This window comes from Chiloscyllium plagiosum, unplaced genomic scaffold (assembly GCF_037043375.1).
Source record: "Chiloscyllium plagiosum isolate Xiang-an unplaced genomic scaffold, Cpla_swu_hap1 HiC_scaffold_42, whole genome shotgun sequence".
Lineage (NCBI taxonomy): Eukaryota > Metazoa > Chordata > Chondrichthyes > Orectolobiformes > Hemiscylliidae > Chiloscyllium > Chiloscyllium plagiosum.
The window spans coordinates 31,436,314-31,453,100 of NW_028270180.1; the positions used below are offsets into that span (position 1 = coordinate 31,436,314).

The 16,787-nt window shown below is 44.1% G+C and overlaps 1 protein-coding gene across 1 annotated transcript in view; it reads right to left on the reverse strand.

Annotated features, from left to right (window-relative positions):
- The window catches only part of LOC122542423 (fibrillin-1-like), a 610,102-nt gene that overhangs the window by 61,381 nt on the left and 531,934 nt on the right, over positions 1-16,787 (reverse strand). The window contains exons 52-56 of the mRNA XM_087981979.1: positions 16,581-16,706; positions 15,869-15,988; positions 14,883-15,005; positions 13,359-13,490; positions 13,127-13,252 (exon numbers count right to left, since the gene is read on the reverse strand). Of these exons, the coding sequence (XP_087838105.1) occupies positions 13,127-13,252; positions 13,359-13,490; positions 14,883-15,005; positions 15,869-15,988; positions 16,581-16,706 (627 nt within the window). The remainder of the gene's footprint in view (positions 1-13,126; positions 13,253-13,358; positions 13,491-14,882; positions 15,006-15,868; positions 15,989-16,580; positions 16,707-16,787) is intronic.

Consider the following 16,787-nt stretch of genomic DNA (forward strand, 5'->3'; position numbering starts at 1 on the left):
AAGGTTGAGGAAGCAAGGATCAGACAGGGCTCAATAGGGTTACAAAGCAGCCAGGGAGGAATTGAAGAATGGACTTAGGAGAAAGAGAAGAGGGTATGAAAAAGCCTTGGTGAGTCGGATTACGGAAAATCCCAAGGCATTCTACACTAATGGGAGGAACAAAAGGATGGCCAGAGTTTGTGAGGACAATATGAAATAGGCTGATACGTTCAAATAAGTTGATGTTAAGGAGGAGGCTGTGCTGGAAATTTTGAAAAACATGAGGATAGATAAGTCTCCTGGGCCAGATGGAATATACCCAAGGTTTCTATGAGAAGCAAGGGAAGAGAATGCTACACCTTTGGCAATGATCTTTATGTCCTCACTGTCCACTGGAGTAGTATGAAATGATTGGAGATTGGCAAATGTTATTCCCTTGTTCAAGAAAGGGATTAGGGATAACCATGGGAATTACAGACAAGGATTCTGAGAGACAGGATTTATGTTTATTTGGAAAAGTGTGACTTGATTAGAGCTAGTCAGCATGGCTTTGTGAGGGGTAGGTCATGCCTCACAAGCCTTATTGAATTCTTTGAGAATGTGACAAAATACATCGATAAAGGTAGTGGATGTGGTGTCCATGGATTTTAGCAAGGCGTTTGATAAAGTTCCCCATGGTAGACTCATTCAGAAAGTAAGGATACATGGAATATAAGTAAATTTGGCTATTTGGATACTGAATCGACTGGCCCACAGAAGACAGCGGGTGGTAGTTGATGGAAAGTACTCAGCCTGGAGCTCGGTGACCAGTGGTGTTCCACAGGAATCTGTTCTAGGACCTCTGTTCTTTGTGATTTTTATAAATGACTTGGATGAGGAAGTGGAAGGGTGGGTTAGTAAATTTTCTAATGATACGAAGGTTGGTGGAGTTCTAGATAGTGAAGAGGGCTGCTGTAGGTTACAACGGGACATTGACAGGATGCAGAGCTGGGCTGAGAAGTGGCAGATGGAGCTCAACCTGGAAAAGTGTCAAGTGATTTATTTTGGAAGATGGAATTTGAATAAACGGTTAAAGGCAGGATTTTGGGCAATGTGGATGAACAGAGGGATCGTGGGGTCTACTTCCACAGATATCTCAAAGCCTCCACCCAAGTCGATAAGGTTACTAAGAAGGTGTATGGTGTGTTGGCTTTCATTATCAGGAGGATTGAGTTTAACAGCCATAAGCTTATGCTGAGCTCTACAGAGCTCTGGTTAGAGCACACTTGGAATATTGTGTTCAGTTCTGGTTAACTCATTATAGGAAAGGTGTGGAAGCTTTCCAGAGGGTGCAGAGGAGATTTACCAGAAAGCTGCTTGGACTGGAGGGCATGTCTTATGAAGAAAGGTTGAGGGAGCAAGAGCTTTTCTCATTGGAGCAAAGAAGAATGTGAGGTGATTTGATAGAGGTGTACAAGATGATGAGAGACATAGATAGAGTGGATAATAAGAGAATTTTTCCCAGGGCGGAAATGGCTATCACGAGGGGGCATAATTTAAAGGCCATTGGAGGAAGGTTTAGGGGAGATGTTAAAGAATGGTGAGTGCGTGGAATGCATTGCCATGTACTGGAGTTAGACACATTAGGGATATTTAAGAAACTCTTGAATAGGCACATGGATGATAGTAAAATGAAGGGTATGTAGGTTTGTTTGATCTTAGACTAGGATTAAAGGTCAGCACAACATCGAGGGCTGAAGGGTCTATACTGTTCTATGTACTAAAACTATGGTGGGATGAAGAGCAAAAATTTTGTTTATTCTCTAATATCTTCAAGGGGTGGCATGGTGGCTAAGTGGTTGGCACTGCTACCTCACAGTGCCAGGGACCCGGGTTCAATTCCACCCTCGGGCAATTTTCTGCGTGGAGTTTGCACAGTATCCCTGTGTCTGCATGGGTTACCTCCCACAGTCCAAAGGTGTGCAGGTTAGGTGAATTGGCCATGCTAAATTTCCCATATAGTTTATGGATGTGTAGGTTAGATGCATTAGTTAGGGAAAGGTAAAATAATAGGGTAGGGGAATAAGTCTGGGTGGGTTACTCTTCAGAGGGTCGATGTGGACTTGTTGGGCCATTTGGGCTGTTTCCATACTGTATGGATTCTATGATTGAATTCCATGCTCTTTTGGGTAGAGAAATTCAAAGATTAATGTCCTTTTGAGAGAAATAAAATCTTTAGATCTGTCTTAAATGAGAGACTCCTTACTTTTAAATTATTTTTCCAGTTTTAGATTTCTCCATAAGGAGAAATATTCCCTCATCATTCATCCTGTCAAGTTTCCTCAGAACATTACATGCATCACTAAGGCTACTCTCATTCTTCTAAGGCCCAATTGGCAGAGGTCCAAACTGTTTCAGTCTTTCTCAAAAGCCAACTCTTTCATCGCAGGAATGAACCTATGAATTGGTTCTTTGCATAGTGAGGTCAAAAGTGTATGAAGTACTCTAACTGTGATCTCACCTATGTATTGCAAATTATTTACTGAATAGCTTCAGCAAGAATTCCATACTTTTATATTTCATCTCTCTTACAATAAAGTGCAATTCTAACTGCCTTCCTAAATGCTTATGGTGCCTGCATGCTGTTTGCAATTAATGTAAGAGGATACTCCTATCCCTTTGTACAACAGAACTTTGCAGTCCCTCTCCATTTAAATAATTCTCTGTTTTACAGTCTCATCAATCAAATTGAACAAACTCGTATTTTCCCAAATAGATTCCTTTCAACTTAATAACTTTGATTTTTAAAAATATTTTCTTTGTCTTGTTTATTACTTTTCTCTAACAATCGCAAATTTCGGCCCTAACATACACGTCACGGTAAATACTGCGCAATTTTCAAGAAGGAATCTGCAGTTTGTTTAGAATTTAGAATGAGGGACTGTTCTTCCAACTTTGGGACTTTGAATTGAATCTTACCAGTCCAAAAATGTGCAGGTTCGGTGGATTGGCCATGCTAAATTGCCCATACAATACAGAGAACTGCAGGCGAGGTGGATTAGCCAATGAGAAATGCAAGGTACAGGGATAAAGTAGGAGAGTGGGTCTGGATGGGGTGCATTTCGGAGGGGTTGCTGTGGACTTCATGGGTTGAATTGCCTGCTTCCACATTGTAGGGACTCAATGACTATGTTTTATTGGCTAATTGTGAGATGGACTTGGGTGGTTTTTTGCAGCAAGGTCGAATGATGTGGGAATATTACCACTGTGCCGAAGAATCACAGAGTCATAGTAATGTACACAAGGGAAACAGACCCTTCCATCCAACTCATCCATACCGACCAGATAGCCTAGATTAATCTAGTCCCATTTGCCAGCGTTTGGCCAATATCCCTCTCAACCCTTCCTACTCATATACTCATTGTATATGATTGGAACCAGCTGGATCTTGTGGACCAGGTCCTTAATTGGGGTTGTTAACTTGGGCCAACTAGGAACACCCTGGCTGACCAATATAACCAGGAGCGGAAACTAGCGATCAACAGGTCCAGGCAGCGGGCCGTGGAGGGGGTCGTTAGGGCCGACTGCCTGCCCCTCTTCCGCGGTTATGTTAGAGCCCGGGTGTCCTTGGAGAAGGAGCACGCGGTGTCCACCAACACCCTGGAGTTGTTCAGGGAGAGGTGGGCGCCGCAGGGAGTGGAGTGCATCATTTCTCCCTCCAATTCTATTTTGATTTAGTCCCTACCCTCCCCTTCACTGTTTTGATCACACAGCACTGCCCTTTGATGTGAAGGGCAGTGCTTGTCACTGGCCACCCGGGTGTTTTCCTATCTTCCTGGTGGTGGAAATTGAATAAAGATTGGTGCACTTTGTGTCTTTCACTGTGTCTCACACCTGCACACACACACCATGGGTGCTGGGGATACAATAAGCACTACCGCACTTAGGTGGTAGTGTGGGGGTTAAAATAAAAAAAAAGAAAAAAATAAAAGAAAAAAAAAAGAAAAAAAAAAGAAAAAAAAATAACCAGGAGCGGAAACTGGCGATCAACAGGTCCAGGCAGCGGGCCGTGGAGGGGGTCGTTAGGGTCGACTGCCTGCCCCTCTTCCGCGGTTATGTTAGAGCCCGGGTGTCCTTGGAGAAGGAGCACGCGGTGTCCACCAACACCCTGGAGTTGTTCAGGGAGAGGTGGGCGCCGCAGGGAGTGGAGTGCATTATTTCTCCCTCCAATTCTATTTTGATTTAGTCCCTACCCTCCCCTTCACTGTTTTGATCACACAGCACTGCCCTTTTGATGTGAAGGGCAGTGCTTGTCACTGGCCACCCGGGTGTTTTCCTATCTTCCTGGTGGTGGAAATTGAATAAAGATTGGTGCACTTTGTGTCTTCCACTGTGTCTCACACCTGCACACACACACCATGGGTGCTGGGGATAAAATAAGCACTACTGCACTAAGAGAAAAAAAGAAGAAAAAAAAAAGAAAAAAAAATAAACAGAAGGGGGAAAAGAAAAAACCATAACCAGGAGCGGAAACTGGCCATCAACAGGTCCAGGCAGCGGGCCGTGGAGGGGGTCGTTAGGGCCGACTGCCTGCCCCTCTTCCGCGGTTATGTTAGAGCCCGGGTGTCCTTGGAGAAGGAGCACGCGGTGTCGGCCAACACCCTGGAGTTGTTCAGGGAGAGGTGGGCACCGCAGGGAGTGGAGTGCATCATTTCTCCCTCCAACTCTATTTTGATTTAGTCCCTACCCTCCCCTTCACTGTTTTGATCACACAGCACTGTTCCTTGCTGTGAAGGGCAGTGTTTGTCACCGGCCACCCGGGTGTTTTCCTGTCTTCCTGGTGGTGGAAATCGAATAAAGATTCGTGCACTTTGTGTCTTTCACTGTGTCTCCCACCTGCACACACACACACACACCATGGGTGCTGGGGATAAAAAATAAATATAACCAGGAACGGAAACTGGCCATCAACAGGTCCAGGCAGCGGGCCGTGGAGGGGGTCGTTAGGGCCGACTGCCTGCCCCTCTTCCGCGGTTATGTTAGAGCCCGGGTGTCCTTGGAGAAGGAGCACGCGGTGTCGACCAACACCCCGGAGTTGTTCAGGGAGAGGTGGGCGCCGCAGGGAGTGGAGTGCATCATTTCTCCCTCCAATTCTATTTTGATTTAGTCCCTACCCTCCCCTTCACTGTTTTGATCACACAGCACTGTCCCTTGATGTGAAGGGCAGTGCTTGTCACTGGCCACCCGGGTGTTTTCCTATCTTCCTGGTGGTGGAAATTGAATAAAGATTCGTGCACTTTGTGTCTTTCACTGTGTCTCACACCTGCACACACACACACCATGGGTGCTGGGGATAAAATAAGCACTACCGCACTTAGGTGGTAGTGTGGGGGTTAAAATAAAAAAAAACAAGAGAAAAAGAAAAGAAAAAAAAAAGAAAAAAATATAATTCAGAGGGAAAAATAAAAAAAGAAAAAAAAAGTAAAAAATAAAAATAAAATAAAATAAAAAAAAAGAACAGGTGTGACACAGCATTGCCCTTTGATGTGAAGGACAGTGTTTGTCACTGGCCACCCGGGTGTTAAAAAAAAAATTTAAAAAAATAAACAGGAGATCTAACCGGAAAAAAATATAACCAGGAGAGGAAACTGGCCATCAACAGGTCCAGGCAGCGGGCCGTGGAGGGGGTCGTTAGGGCCGACTGCCTGCCCCTCTTCCGCGGTTACGTTAGAGCCCGGGTGTCCTTGGAGAAGGAGCACACGGTGTCGACCAACACCCTGGAGTTGTTCAGGGAGAGGTGGGCGCCGCAGGGAGTGGAGTGCATCATTTCTCCCTCCAACTCTATTTTGATTTAGTCCCTACCCTCCCCTTCACTGTTTTGATCACACAGTGCACGAATCTTTATTCAAATTCCACCACCAGGAAGATAGGAAAACACCCGGGTGGCCAGTGACAAACACTGCTCTTCACAGCAAGGGACAGTGCTGTGTGATCAAAACAGTGAAGGGGAGGGTAGGGACTAAATCAAAATAGAGTTGGAGGGAGAAATGATGCACTCCACTCCCTGCGGCGCCCACCTCTCCCTGAACAACTCCAGGGTGTTGGTGGACACCGCGTGCTCCTTCTCCAAGGACACCCGGGCTCTAACGTAACCGCGGAAGAGGGGCAGGCAGTCAGCCCTAACGATCCCCTCCACGGCCCGCTGCCTGGACCTATTGATAGCCAGTTTGGCCAGGCCCAGGAGCAGTCCCTCGTGGTGGTCTTCAGACCTGCCCTCCTTCCGCCGTACCGGGTGCCCAAAGATCAGGAGCGTGGGACTGAAGTGCAACCAAAAGCAGAGGAGGAGGTTTTTCAGGAAATCAAAAAGGGAGTGCAAACGCCCACACCCAATATACACGTGGTCCACGGACTCCACAGCGCCACAGAACAAGCAGTTGGGCTGGGAGTCCGTGAACCACCGCAACCTGTGGTTGCAGAGGACTGCTGCGTGCAGCACCCTCCACCCCAGATCCCCGAAAGGGGGTGGACTCCCGCGTAGAGAGCCCTCCACTGGGGATCCCCACTGTCCGGTGGCAAATGGGCACGCCAAGGCGTGTCCGGACGGTGGATGAGGGAGAAGAGGTGGACGGTGTGCAGCAGCAGTCTATACAGGGCCCTCCTTTTTACACCTATGAAAGAAACAAAATTAAAATTCCGGAGGCGGCTCAGGTTGTGGGGCACAGGCTCCTGCGGGAAGTACGGGAACTTGGGGCCAATGTGAAATTCCGTCCGGGCTGGAGTGAGCGCGGACGGGATGCCACCGCACAACCGAGCGTCCTCCAACTGGTGCACTACGTCGGGTCCGAGCACCGCCGTTTTAAGGCGTCGGATGGCGGTGGCCACGTACCGGACGTCTACCGCTGCGGTATTGCTTTTTATTGAGGACTGATTTTTAAGCTGCCTGATCAACACAGTAAATGTGTTTCAGGTGTAGCTCAGTTCTCATTAGGGATCTGTTGTTTCACTGGCTGGTTACAGCCTGTGTGTTACTCTCTTCGAGAAGAGGACTATGTTGATTTAGAGGCAGGGCTCAGCCCTTGCACTCTGGTTTTCTTTCTTTCGAATATGTTTTTACTTGTTTGATGTTTGGACTGAGCCCTTATGAGATGAGCTGGCCCCATATGGGTAGGCCTGGCTCTTTGTGGGTGACTAGACCTCTGTAAAGACTGAACACCTGTGTGTGTGTTGAGAGGTGAGCATTGCTGCATTATGGAGAAAAAATATATAACCAGGAGAGGGTGGAGGGTGCTGCATGCAGTAGTCCCCTCTAACCGCAGATTGTGGTGGTTCGCGGACACCCAGTCCAACTGCTTGTTCTGTGGTGGTGTGGAATCTGTGGACGATGTATATATGGGGTGTGGGCGTTTGCACTCACTTTTTAGTTTTCTGGAAAACATTCTCCTCTGCTTTTGGTTGCACTTCAGTTGCATGCTCCTGATCTTTGGGCACCCGGTGTAGAGTGGGGAGGATGGGTCAGAGGATCTTCTTGTGGGTCTGCTCCTGGGCATAAAAAGGTCCAGGCAGCAGGTTGTGGAGGGTGTCGTTATGGCTGATTGCCTGCCCCTCTTCCACAGTTACGTCCAGGCCCGGGTGTCCCTGGAGAAGTAGCATACAGTGTCTACCAACACCCTTGAGATTTTCAGGGAGAGGTGGGCATTTCGAGGTCTGGAGTGTTTTATTTCCACCTCTGATTCTATTTTGAATTAATCTCTGCCCTCCCCTTCACTTTTTTGATCACTCAGCATTGCCCTTTGATGAGATGGGCACTGCCTGTCACTGGCCACTCAGTTGTTTCTTTTCTTCCTGATGGTGGAATATGAATAAAGATTTCTGCATTCATTCATTCATTTACTGTGTCCTACACCTGCACATACACGACATGAGTGCTGGAGAAAATATAAGCACTACCGCTGTTACAGACTAGTGTGGGGGTTTACAGGCAAAAAAGCTTAGGAAAGGGTAGAGGGTGCTGCATGTAGCAGTCCCCTGCAATTGCAGACTGTCGTGGTTCACAGACTCCTAGTCTAACTGCTGGTTCTGTGTGCTGTAGACTGCACAGAACATGTATATATGGGGTGGGGCTATCTGCACTCCCTTTTTGGTTTCCTTAAGGATCTTCTTTTATGTTTTTGGTTCAGACCCATGTTCCTGATCTTTGGGCACCCGGTGTGGAGGAGGGAGGGCAGGTCAGAGGATCTCCTCATGGGTCTGTCCTGGGCCTGACCAGGCTGGCCATTAATATGCAACCAGTGGAGTTTGCAGTATGGGCAGAATGGTTGTATCGATTGTGATGTCTGATGGCTCAGTTCGCCTTTGTGGGGATTTTAAGCAAACTGTAAACCACTTCTCGCAGCTGGATAAATACCTGATCCCTCACACAGAGAACTCGTATGCAAAGTTGGCCAGGGGAGTGGAGGCGGCTCTCCTTTATGAAGCTGGACATAAGCCACACCTACCTGCAATTGTGACTGGATGAGGAGGCCCAATAATATGCTGCAATTAATACCCATAAGGGTTTATATCAATATAAAAGATTGCCGTTCAGCAGACCATGGAGAACATTTTACAAGGGCTATCCCAGTTTTCCATTTATCTGGATGACTAATAACTAATAACAGGGAGACCTAAATAGAGCACTTACAGAACTTGGACAGAGTGCTTAAACATTTCTCCCAGGCAGGCATATACCGTAGAAGGGAATAATGTGTGCTCCAGGTGCCCGAAGTGATCTACTTGGGTTACAGAGTTGACAAAACTGGGTTACATCTGTTGGAGGATAAAGTTAGGGTGATCAAAGGAGCCCTGGCTCTCACATCTGTACTGGAGCTTACATCTTTCCTTGGGTTAGTGAATTATTATGGAAAATTAATATGTAACCTGGCTTCCATCTTGACACCCTTATACCTGCTTTCAAAAAAGGGTCAGTCTTGGGAACGGTACCGTAGCCAAGAAGTAGCCTTTAGGGAAATGAAAAAGCAGCTATCATCATCTAAGGTGTTAGCCCACTATGAAATAAAGCGAGAAGCAGTGCTGACATGTGATGCCTCCCCGTATGGTACCTGGGTAACGTTGTCTCACCGGTGGCCCAACAGAGAGGAATGCCAAAAGCATATGCTTCCTGGGCTTTGCTTGATGCTGGACACAAATATAGCCAGAAAGAGAAGGAAGGTTTGGTGGTCATCTTGGGTGTGAGGAAGTTCTACTTGTATCTTTATCGACAGGAATTTGATCACAAACTCCAGCTAGGGGTACTGAAAGAAGACAAGGCGGTGCCACTCATAGCTTCAGCACTGGCCCGTTCTTCTCAGCCTGTACAAGTTAGAACATTGTCCATGAAGCCAATTGGCTAACACAAATGTCTTCAGCCACCTCCCACTGGCAGATACTCCACTAGTGGTGTCTTTCCTGGAAGAATCCACTTTGGACACCCTTCCAGTCACCGTGGACAATATCTGACTGTAGACACAAAAAGATCCTGTCCTAGCAAAACCAAAACAGTTGGTGGTAATAGGGAAACAGAAGGGTCAACGCAACCAGGATTGAAACTTTTCTGAACTTCGTAAGACTAGAGCATTGTAAAGAATGGCATATTTCTGTGGGGAGCAAAGGTGATTGTCCTGAGTAAAGGTTGCTGGCAGATACTGGCTGATTTCCACCACAGTCATCCAGGTGTTTCCAAGATGAAGATGTTAGCAAGAAACGATGTCTGGTGGCCAAGGTTGGATGCCGACATAGCTGGGCAGTGCCCAGAGTGCCAACAAGGACAGAAAATTTAATAGCAACACCTCCACATTCATGGGGATGGTCAGATAAACCCTGGACTTGGTTGTATGTATGTTGACGATGCTGGTTCTTTCATGGGGTCAATGTTCCTTGTCATTGGGGTTGGATGTGCATAAAATTCATTCGGCAAACTCAGCAATAACGAGTAAGAAGCTGGAAGCATTGTTCGCGATACACGGACTCCTAGAGGTGTTGGTAGAAAGTGAGGACTGCAGATGCTGGAGATCAGAGTTCAGAATGTGGTACTGGAAAAGCACAGCGGGTCAGGCAGCATCCATGAGATGGAGAATCGATGTTTCGGGCATAAGCCAATGAAGGGCTTATGCCTGAAATGTTGATGCTGTTGCTCCTCGGATGCTGCCTAAATTGCTGTGCTTTTCTAGCACCACACTCTCGACTCCTGGAAGTAATCGTCATGGACAATGGCATGTCATTTACCATCAGGGGATTGAATATCTCCTAAAGTCAAATGGCACATAAGGACAAATCCATACCATCTGTCATCCAATGCTCTAGTAGAAAGAGTGGTCCAGACATTAAAGGCAGGCTTAAAGAAGCAGCCCAAAGCGTCACTTGTTACCAAACTGTCCCAGTTCCTGTTCAGTTAAAGCAACAACAGGGATGGCTCAGCAGATTTGCTGATGGGGAGAAATCTCCGCACCAGGTTAAACCTTTATTTATCTGGACTGGGGAATGAGGGTTGGGGGAAAGGGTGATGGGAGAAGAGGGTAAGGAACACCAATGCCAGCCACATGACTCCAGTGAGCACATGATACAATTTTATTCAGGGTACCGAAACCATGGGAATGGCCCTGTATGGCTTGATGCGAGATCCAGTCCTATGACGTACAAAGTTCGAGTAGGTGATACAGTCCTGAATAAACACGTGGGTCACCTTAAAGCTGTTATCTCATAAACTGGGCAGGAACAAAACGTATCTGGCCCCTCAGAACAGCCAGAAGGCCTGTCAGAAACTGTAGATTCTCCTCCTCTGTCTAATGTTGTGGAAACCTCAGAGTCCAAGATGGATGCAGCCTCAATACTGTTACTGCCAGAAGGAGAGAATAAAACTCTTCTGAGGTGCTCTGGATGAAAGAGATGGGCTACTATTTGGTACATGCCACCCATGTCAGAGTCTGCGTCGGAAGAACCAGACCTGGGATGAAAACGATGCAAGAAAAGCTACAAGAGAAACACCAGGCTGACATCCTGTACTAATTGGAACCAGCAGGATCTTGTTGACTACGGGATCTTTGGCTCAGTTTAACAACCATAATCAGGAAAGCCCTGGATGACCAATATAACCAGGACATTTAGATTAGATTCCCTACAGTGTGGAAACAGGCCCTTCGGCCCAACCAGTCCACATGACCCTCCGAAGAGAAACCCACCCAGACCCATTTCCCTCTGACTAATGCACCTAACACTACGGGCAATTTAGCCCGTAGGAAACCGGAGCACCCGGAGGAAACCCAAGCAGACATGGGGAGAATGTGCAAACTCCACACAGACAGTCGCCTGAGGCTGGAATTGAACCTGGGACCCTGGTGCTGTGAGGCAGCAGTGCTAGCTGTCCTTAGTCCAGGTGACTGACTTCAAGCTGGCCACAACCAATGTACTGTGCCCAAGTAAATAAAGGGTGAATTGGTGATGGGATACTGGCCTCTGTGCAGTTATTTCACCTATCTAGGTGCCTTTTAAATGTTGTAATTACATCAGCTTCCACTTCCTCTGACAATTCATCCCAGATAAACATCACTCTCTGCATGAAAAAGTTGCTTCCTGGGTTCCTTTTAAATCTTTCCCCTCCCACCTTAACCCTATGCTCTCTAGTTTTTGACTACCCTACCCTGGGGAAAATACCTTGACCATTTACCCTATTCCATGTCCCTCATGATTTTATAAACTTCTATCAGATCAGCCGTCAGCCTCCGATGCTCCAAGGAAAACAGCCCCAGCCTATTCAGCCTCTTCCTTAGCTCAAATCCTCCAATCCTGGCAACATCCTCGTAAATCTTTTCTGAACCCTTTCAAGTTTCGCAAAATTCTTTCTATAGCAAGGAGACCAGAATTGAACACAGTATATTCTGAAGGGCTCATGTCCGAAACGTCGATTCTCCTGTTCCTTGGATGCTGCCTGACCTGCTGCGCTTTTCCAGCAATACATTTTCAGCTCTGATCTCCAGCATCTGCAGTCCTCACTTTCTCCTAGAAGATTTTAACCTACTGCGAATCCTCTTGCAAGGATGCCTTTCTTGAAGAAGCTCTCTTCCTCCTACCTTTTATCTTAGCCTGCTTGGCACACTTTCCTCATTCCTGAAGAAGGGCTCATGCCCGAAACGTCGATTCTCCTGCTCCTTGGATGCTGCCTGACCTGCTGCGCTTTTCCAGCAACACATTTTCAGCTCATATTCTGAAAGTGGCCTAACCAAGTCCTGTACAACTGCAACATGACTTTCCAACTCCTGTATACAATGCACTGACCAATAAAGGCAAGAGTATCAAATGTCTTCTTCACTACTCTGTCTACTTGCAACTCCACTTCCAAGGCCCTCATATTATAGGGATTGAGAAAATTGCAATGTCATTGCACAAATCTTATGCCTGACTTCACATTAGGTGACAAGTTACCTACTAGAAACAGGCAGCAACCTAAGGCCTAATAAGAGTGTGGAAACTAAGGTAACTAATATCAGCAGAGAAAAAGTACTAAAGAAACTCAAGAGACTAAAATCTGACAAATCCCCAACACCTTTGGATTTACATGATAAAAGAAACAGCTGCAGAATAGTGGTGTGCTGGCTATGATTTTCTAAAATTCCCTCGATTCTGGAACAGTGTCAACAGATTTTAAGTCAACAAATGGAAGATTACTATTCAATAAGGGGAAGGTTTAACTTGATAACTGTTAACAGAAAAGTGCTAGAATTTATTATTAAGAAAGTTTTAACAATGTTAGAAAAGCATAGTACTACTGGACAAGTCAACATGATTTTGTGAAAAGGAAATCTTGTTTCACAAATTTATAAAACATTTTTTGAGGTTCTTTGAAGCATGACAGTTTCAGATAAAAGGGAACCATTAGATGCAATATACGTAACTTCCAAAGGTATCATACAAAAGGATAAGATAAAAGCTCATGAAGTTGAGTGACATATTGGCACTGAGTGATATATTAGCACTAATACAGAATTGGCTAATGGACTGGAAACAGGCAGTTGGGTCATTTTCATATCAGCAAGTGATGCTGAGTGGGGTGCAGCAAGGAAATTACAATTTCAGTTTATAAATTACAATTTCTACTGAACTTAATAACCCACATCTTTTAATTAAATGTCAAACTCACCAATACATTCAGTCTGTGTGGAACTTGCTGTGAATCCTTCATTGCAATCACACTTGTAACTACCAGGGGTATTAATGCACCGGCCATTTTGACAAATGCCAGGTTTGGTGCGACATTCATTTTCATCTACAGGAAAGAGTTATAGGACTGATTTATTGTTGCATGTTGCAAAAATGAACTTAAGTATGTTGAAAGCTGAAGAGTAAGTTGATTAAAAAGATTTATTTGTTACCAATACACCCTTCACCATCTGGCGCACGCACTAATCCAGGTGGGCAGATACACATGAAAGTTCCAATCAGGTTCTTGCAAATCATTCCTCTTGATGCACAACCATCAAGTTGTTCCTCACATTCATTCTGATCTGCAAAATTGGGAAGCACTTGGTGATTTTCATTAACACTGTCAGTACAAATGAAAAATATTCACAAGAGCAACAAGAGCAAAAGGAATGTAAAACTCAAATATGAGCTTATTATACTTATCATAAATTGGCCAGTTAATTATTTTTGAAATGTGAGACTTTGGGTCAGTTGGTAATGTTCTTGACAGAGTCAGAACGTTCGACTTTAAGACCAAATTCACAACTTGAGCATATTTTGTAGATGGACAGAAAGAGATTTTGCATTGGTTATAGTGCAAATTCTTTGATAAGATGCTAATGTAAAGGTCCCTTCCATTTGTACAGATTGACAACAAAGCCCTACAGCATTATTCAAAGAAAAGGAGATAGTTTGCTCAGAATCCTGGCCAGCAGCCCTTGCTTTATCAAAAGAGATTTCAGATGATGATTCTTATTATTGGTAGTGGGATCCAGCTCTGTTTAAATTACTTCGATGTTTGACTGCATAACAATAGACCATTTGTTGCAAATAAAGTGCCTTCAAATGTATCTGATGCAGTATTATATAAATGCAAATCTTTCCTTAACCTTAATGGGAATTCTTTTCAAATCTGAATTTGAAACTTTGGTAAAATCTTTTAAAAAGAGATTAAAAATTGAAATTCTAAAAAACTTAGTTCTGATAAAGCATCACTGGTCTTGAGACGTTAACTCTGCTTTCTTCTCATTTGTGCTGCCAGACCTGCTGAGTTTTGCTAGCAATTTCTGTTTCTGTTTTGGATCTTCTAGCATCCGCAATTCTTTGTTTTATTAAGAACTGAAAAATATTTTTTGGTTATTTTTGTTATCAACTGAGTAATTGTAATAATTTTTAAAAGTTTCTAGAATTCACAGTCAGTTTTCAGACAAAAGACTACTTTGTAAATCCTGTAGTAGGCATTTCATGATTTGCATTGACTGTTAATATCTATGGTCTTGGTTCAAATCCAGCAAAAAAACTACTTTAAGTTAGCACACCAAGTAAGGGAAACCAGGGGAAGATACAAAGTAAACTACTGAGTGCCATTTACCCATTATATATCGATGTACAAATTCAAGATCTATCCAATTACATTTTGTCCTCTGTGCTCACTATAACACGGACATGTCTATTAGCAATGCCATAATGATAACTGAAGCAGTAAATGGGGAAATTTATACTGGAGCAGATGAACAAAGAGCAGAGAATTTGGTCTAGGTTTTGAGGCCAATAATAGAGAATAGAGAGCCTTGGTCTATCATGCTCTGTATCAAATCCAAGAAATCCGGGTTTGGTGGTATAACAAAGTTCACGGAAAATGGTTTTGCTTTCAACAGTCTGATAAAGATAAAGATAGGAAGTCATCCAATATTAAAATGGAAATTTGTACTAACCTCGGCACATCTTCCCATCTTCTCTTAGAACATAGCCAGCAGGACATGTACATTCATATCCTCCAATGGTATTAACACATCGGAATGCACAGAGTAAAGGATTTTGTGCACATTCATTGATGTCTGAAAAAGAACAAGCACATTTTTTCCCTTACTAAATACAAAACTTCATAGTGATCAATTTATGTAGCCTTTTCATCCCTGTTTACTTTCTACACTATCTTTCTGTTCAAGGTATTGACTGTGACTGCAACATAATTTCAAAATTACTCGCAACGTTCACTATTGCACTCAATATTTGATGATGACAGGTAGTATACCTAATCTAAAATCTATTCTCACCTACTCTCAAGACCATAAGAGGTAGGAACAGAAGAAGGCTATTTGGCCTATTGAGTCCGCTTCACCACTCTGTGGGGGGTGACCATGGCTAATCTGAAAATCCTCAACTCTTGTCTTATCCTCATAACCTTTGATTCCCTTATTGATTAGAAATCTGTATAGCTCAGACTTAAATATACTTAATGATCCAGCCTTGACTGTCCTCCACGGTAACGAATTCCACAGATTTACCACACTTTTAAATGGGTGACTCCTTCCTCTGAGACTGTGCCCTCTAGACCTAAACACTTACTACTAGGTGAAACAACCTCTCTGCATCTACCCTGTCAAGCCCCCTAACAATCTTGTATATTTCAATAAGGTCTCATCTCATTCTTCTCAACTCCAATGAGACCTATACACTAACCAATGGGCAAGTTAACTGGAAAATGATCAAAGTACATACCATGATAAATGTTTTTGCTTAGCATTTCAGAATAGCCAGAATACTTGTATTATTTCTACTACAGTTGTGATTCACATCAATTAGGTCAAATTTAGAACTTCACTGATTGACGTGTCTCAATGTAACAAGTGTATTTGCCTGATAGATATCCTGGTTTCGTCATATGTATATGTTAGAGACATGGAAACAAAAGGCTTACCTTCACAAGTAATCATCGGTCCTGGTTCAAAACCTTCTTCACATGCACACTCAAATCCTCCAATCACATTAGTACACGTCCCATTGCCACAGGGATTACCAACAGAGCATTCATTTGTGTCTGTTACAGGCAAAACAAAACAGTAGAAATAAATTGCTGGCCAAAAACCTCTGCAGTTTCACAGGATCAAGAAAGTATTTGTTTACATGATGGGCACCCTTGTTGGTACTTCTAGTGTGTTTGCCACAGAGGGCTAAGAATTTCAATGCAACACAATTCTAGGTTTCTTTTCTGTCAGATGTCATCAAGACACCGACATCATGCAGAAGTACTTCACACTGGAGCCAAATGTGGCAGAATTGATGGGATTTCTAGAAGATGACTGCATATTGCCAATTCAGAGGACAGGAATCAACTGGAATTCAGTCATTCCCAAAATTGCAGCAATCCTGTAGCACTTGGTTTGTTTACCCTTCCAGCTTCAGGAATACAGATCCTTTCCACATTAAAATTATGTCTTTCCAATGGGATATCAATTTTGTCGTTCATATAGTATGCAGAGTTGTTGAATGATGACAGTGATGAATGGTGCGATTCATCACTATTACGTCAAAATTTAAAATAGGTAGGAACTCTGCCTTTACCAAACAAAAGCGGCACGTTAAAGAATATTAATTGCATTACTTGTTTTCTGTGTTTCAAGGGAACTTACCTTCACAGTTGATTCCAGTATAATCGATACTGAAGCCAAATGGGCATTCGCAGCGGAAAGAACCATCAGTGTTGATGCACTGCCCATTTTTACACATTCCTGGGTCTATGGCACATTCATCAGTATCTTTCACCAAGAAAAACATGTGGCAAAATTAGAATTATTGAAATATATTCAGACTAATTATAACTGACTCAAATTTAACAT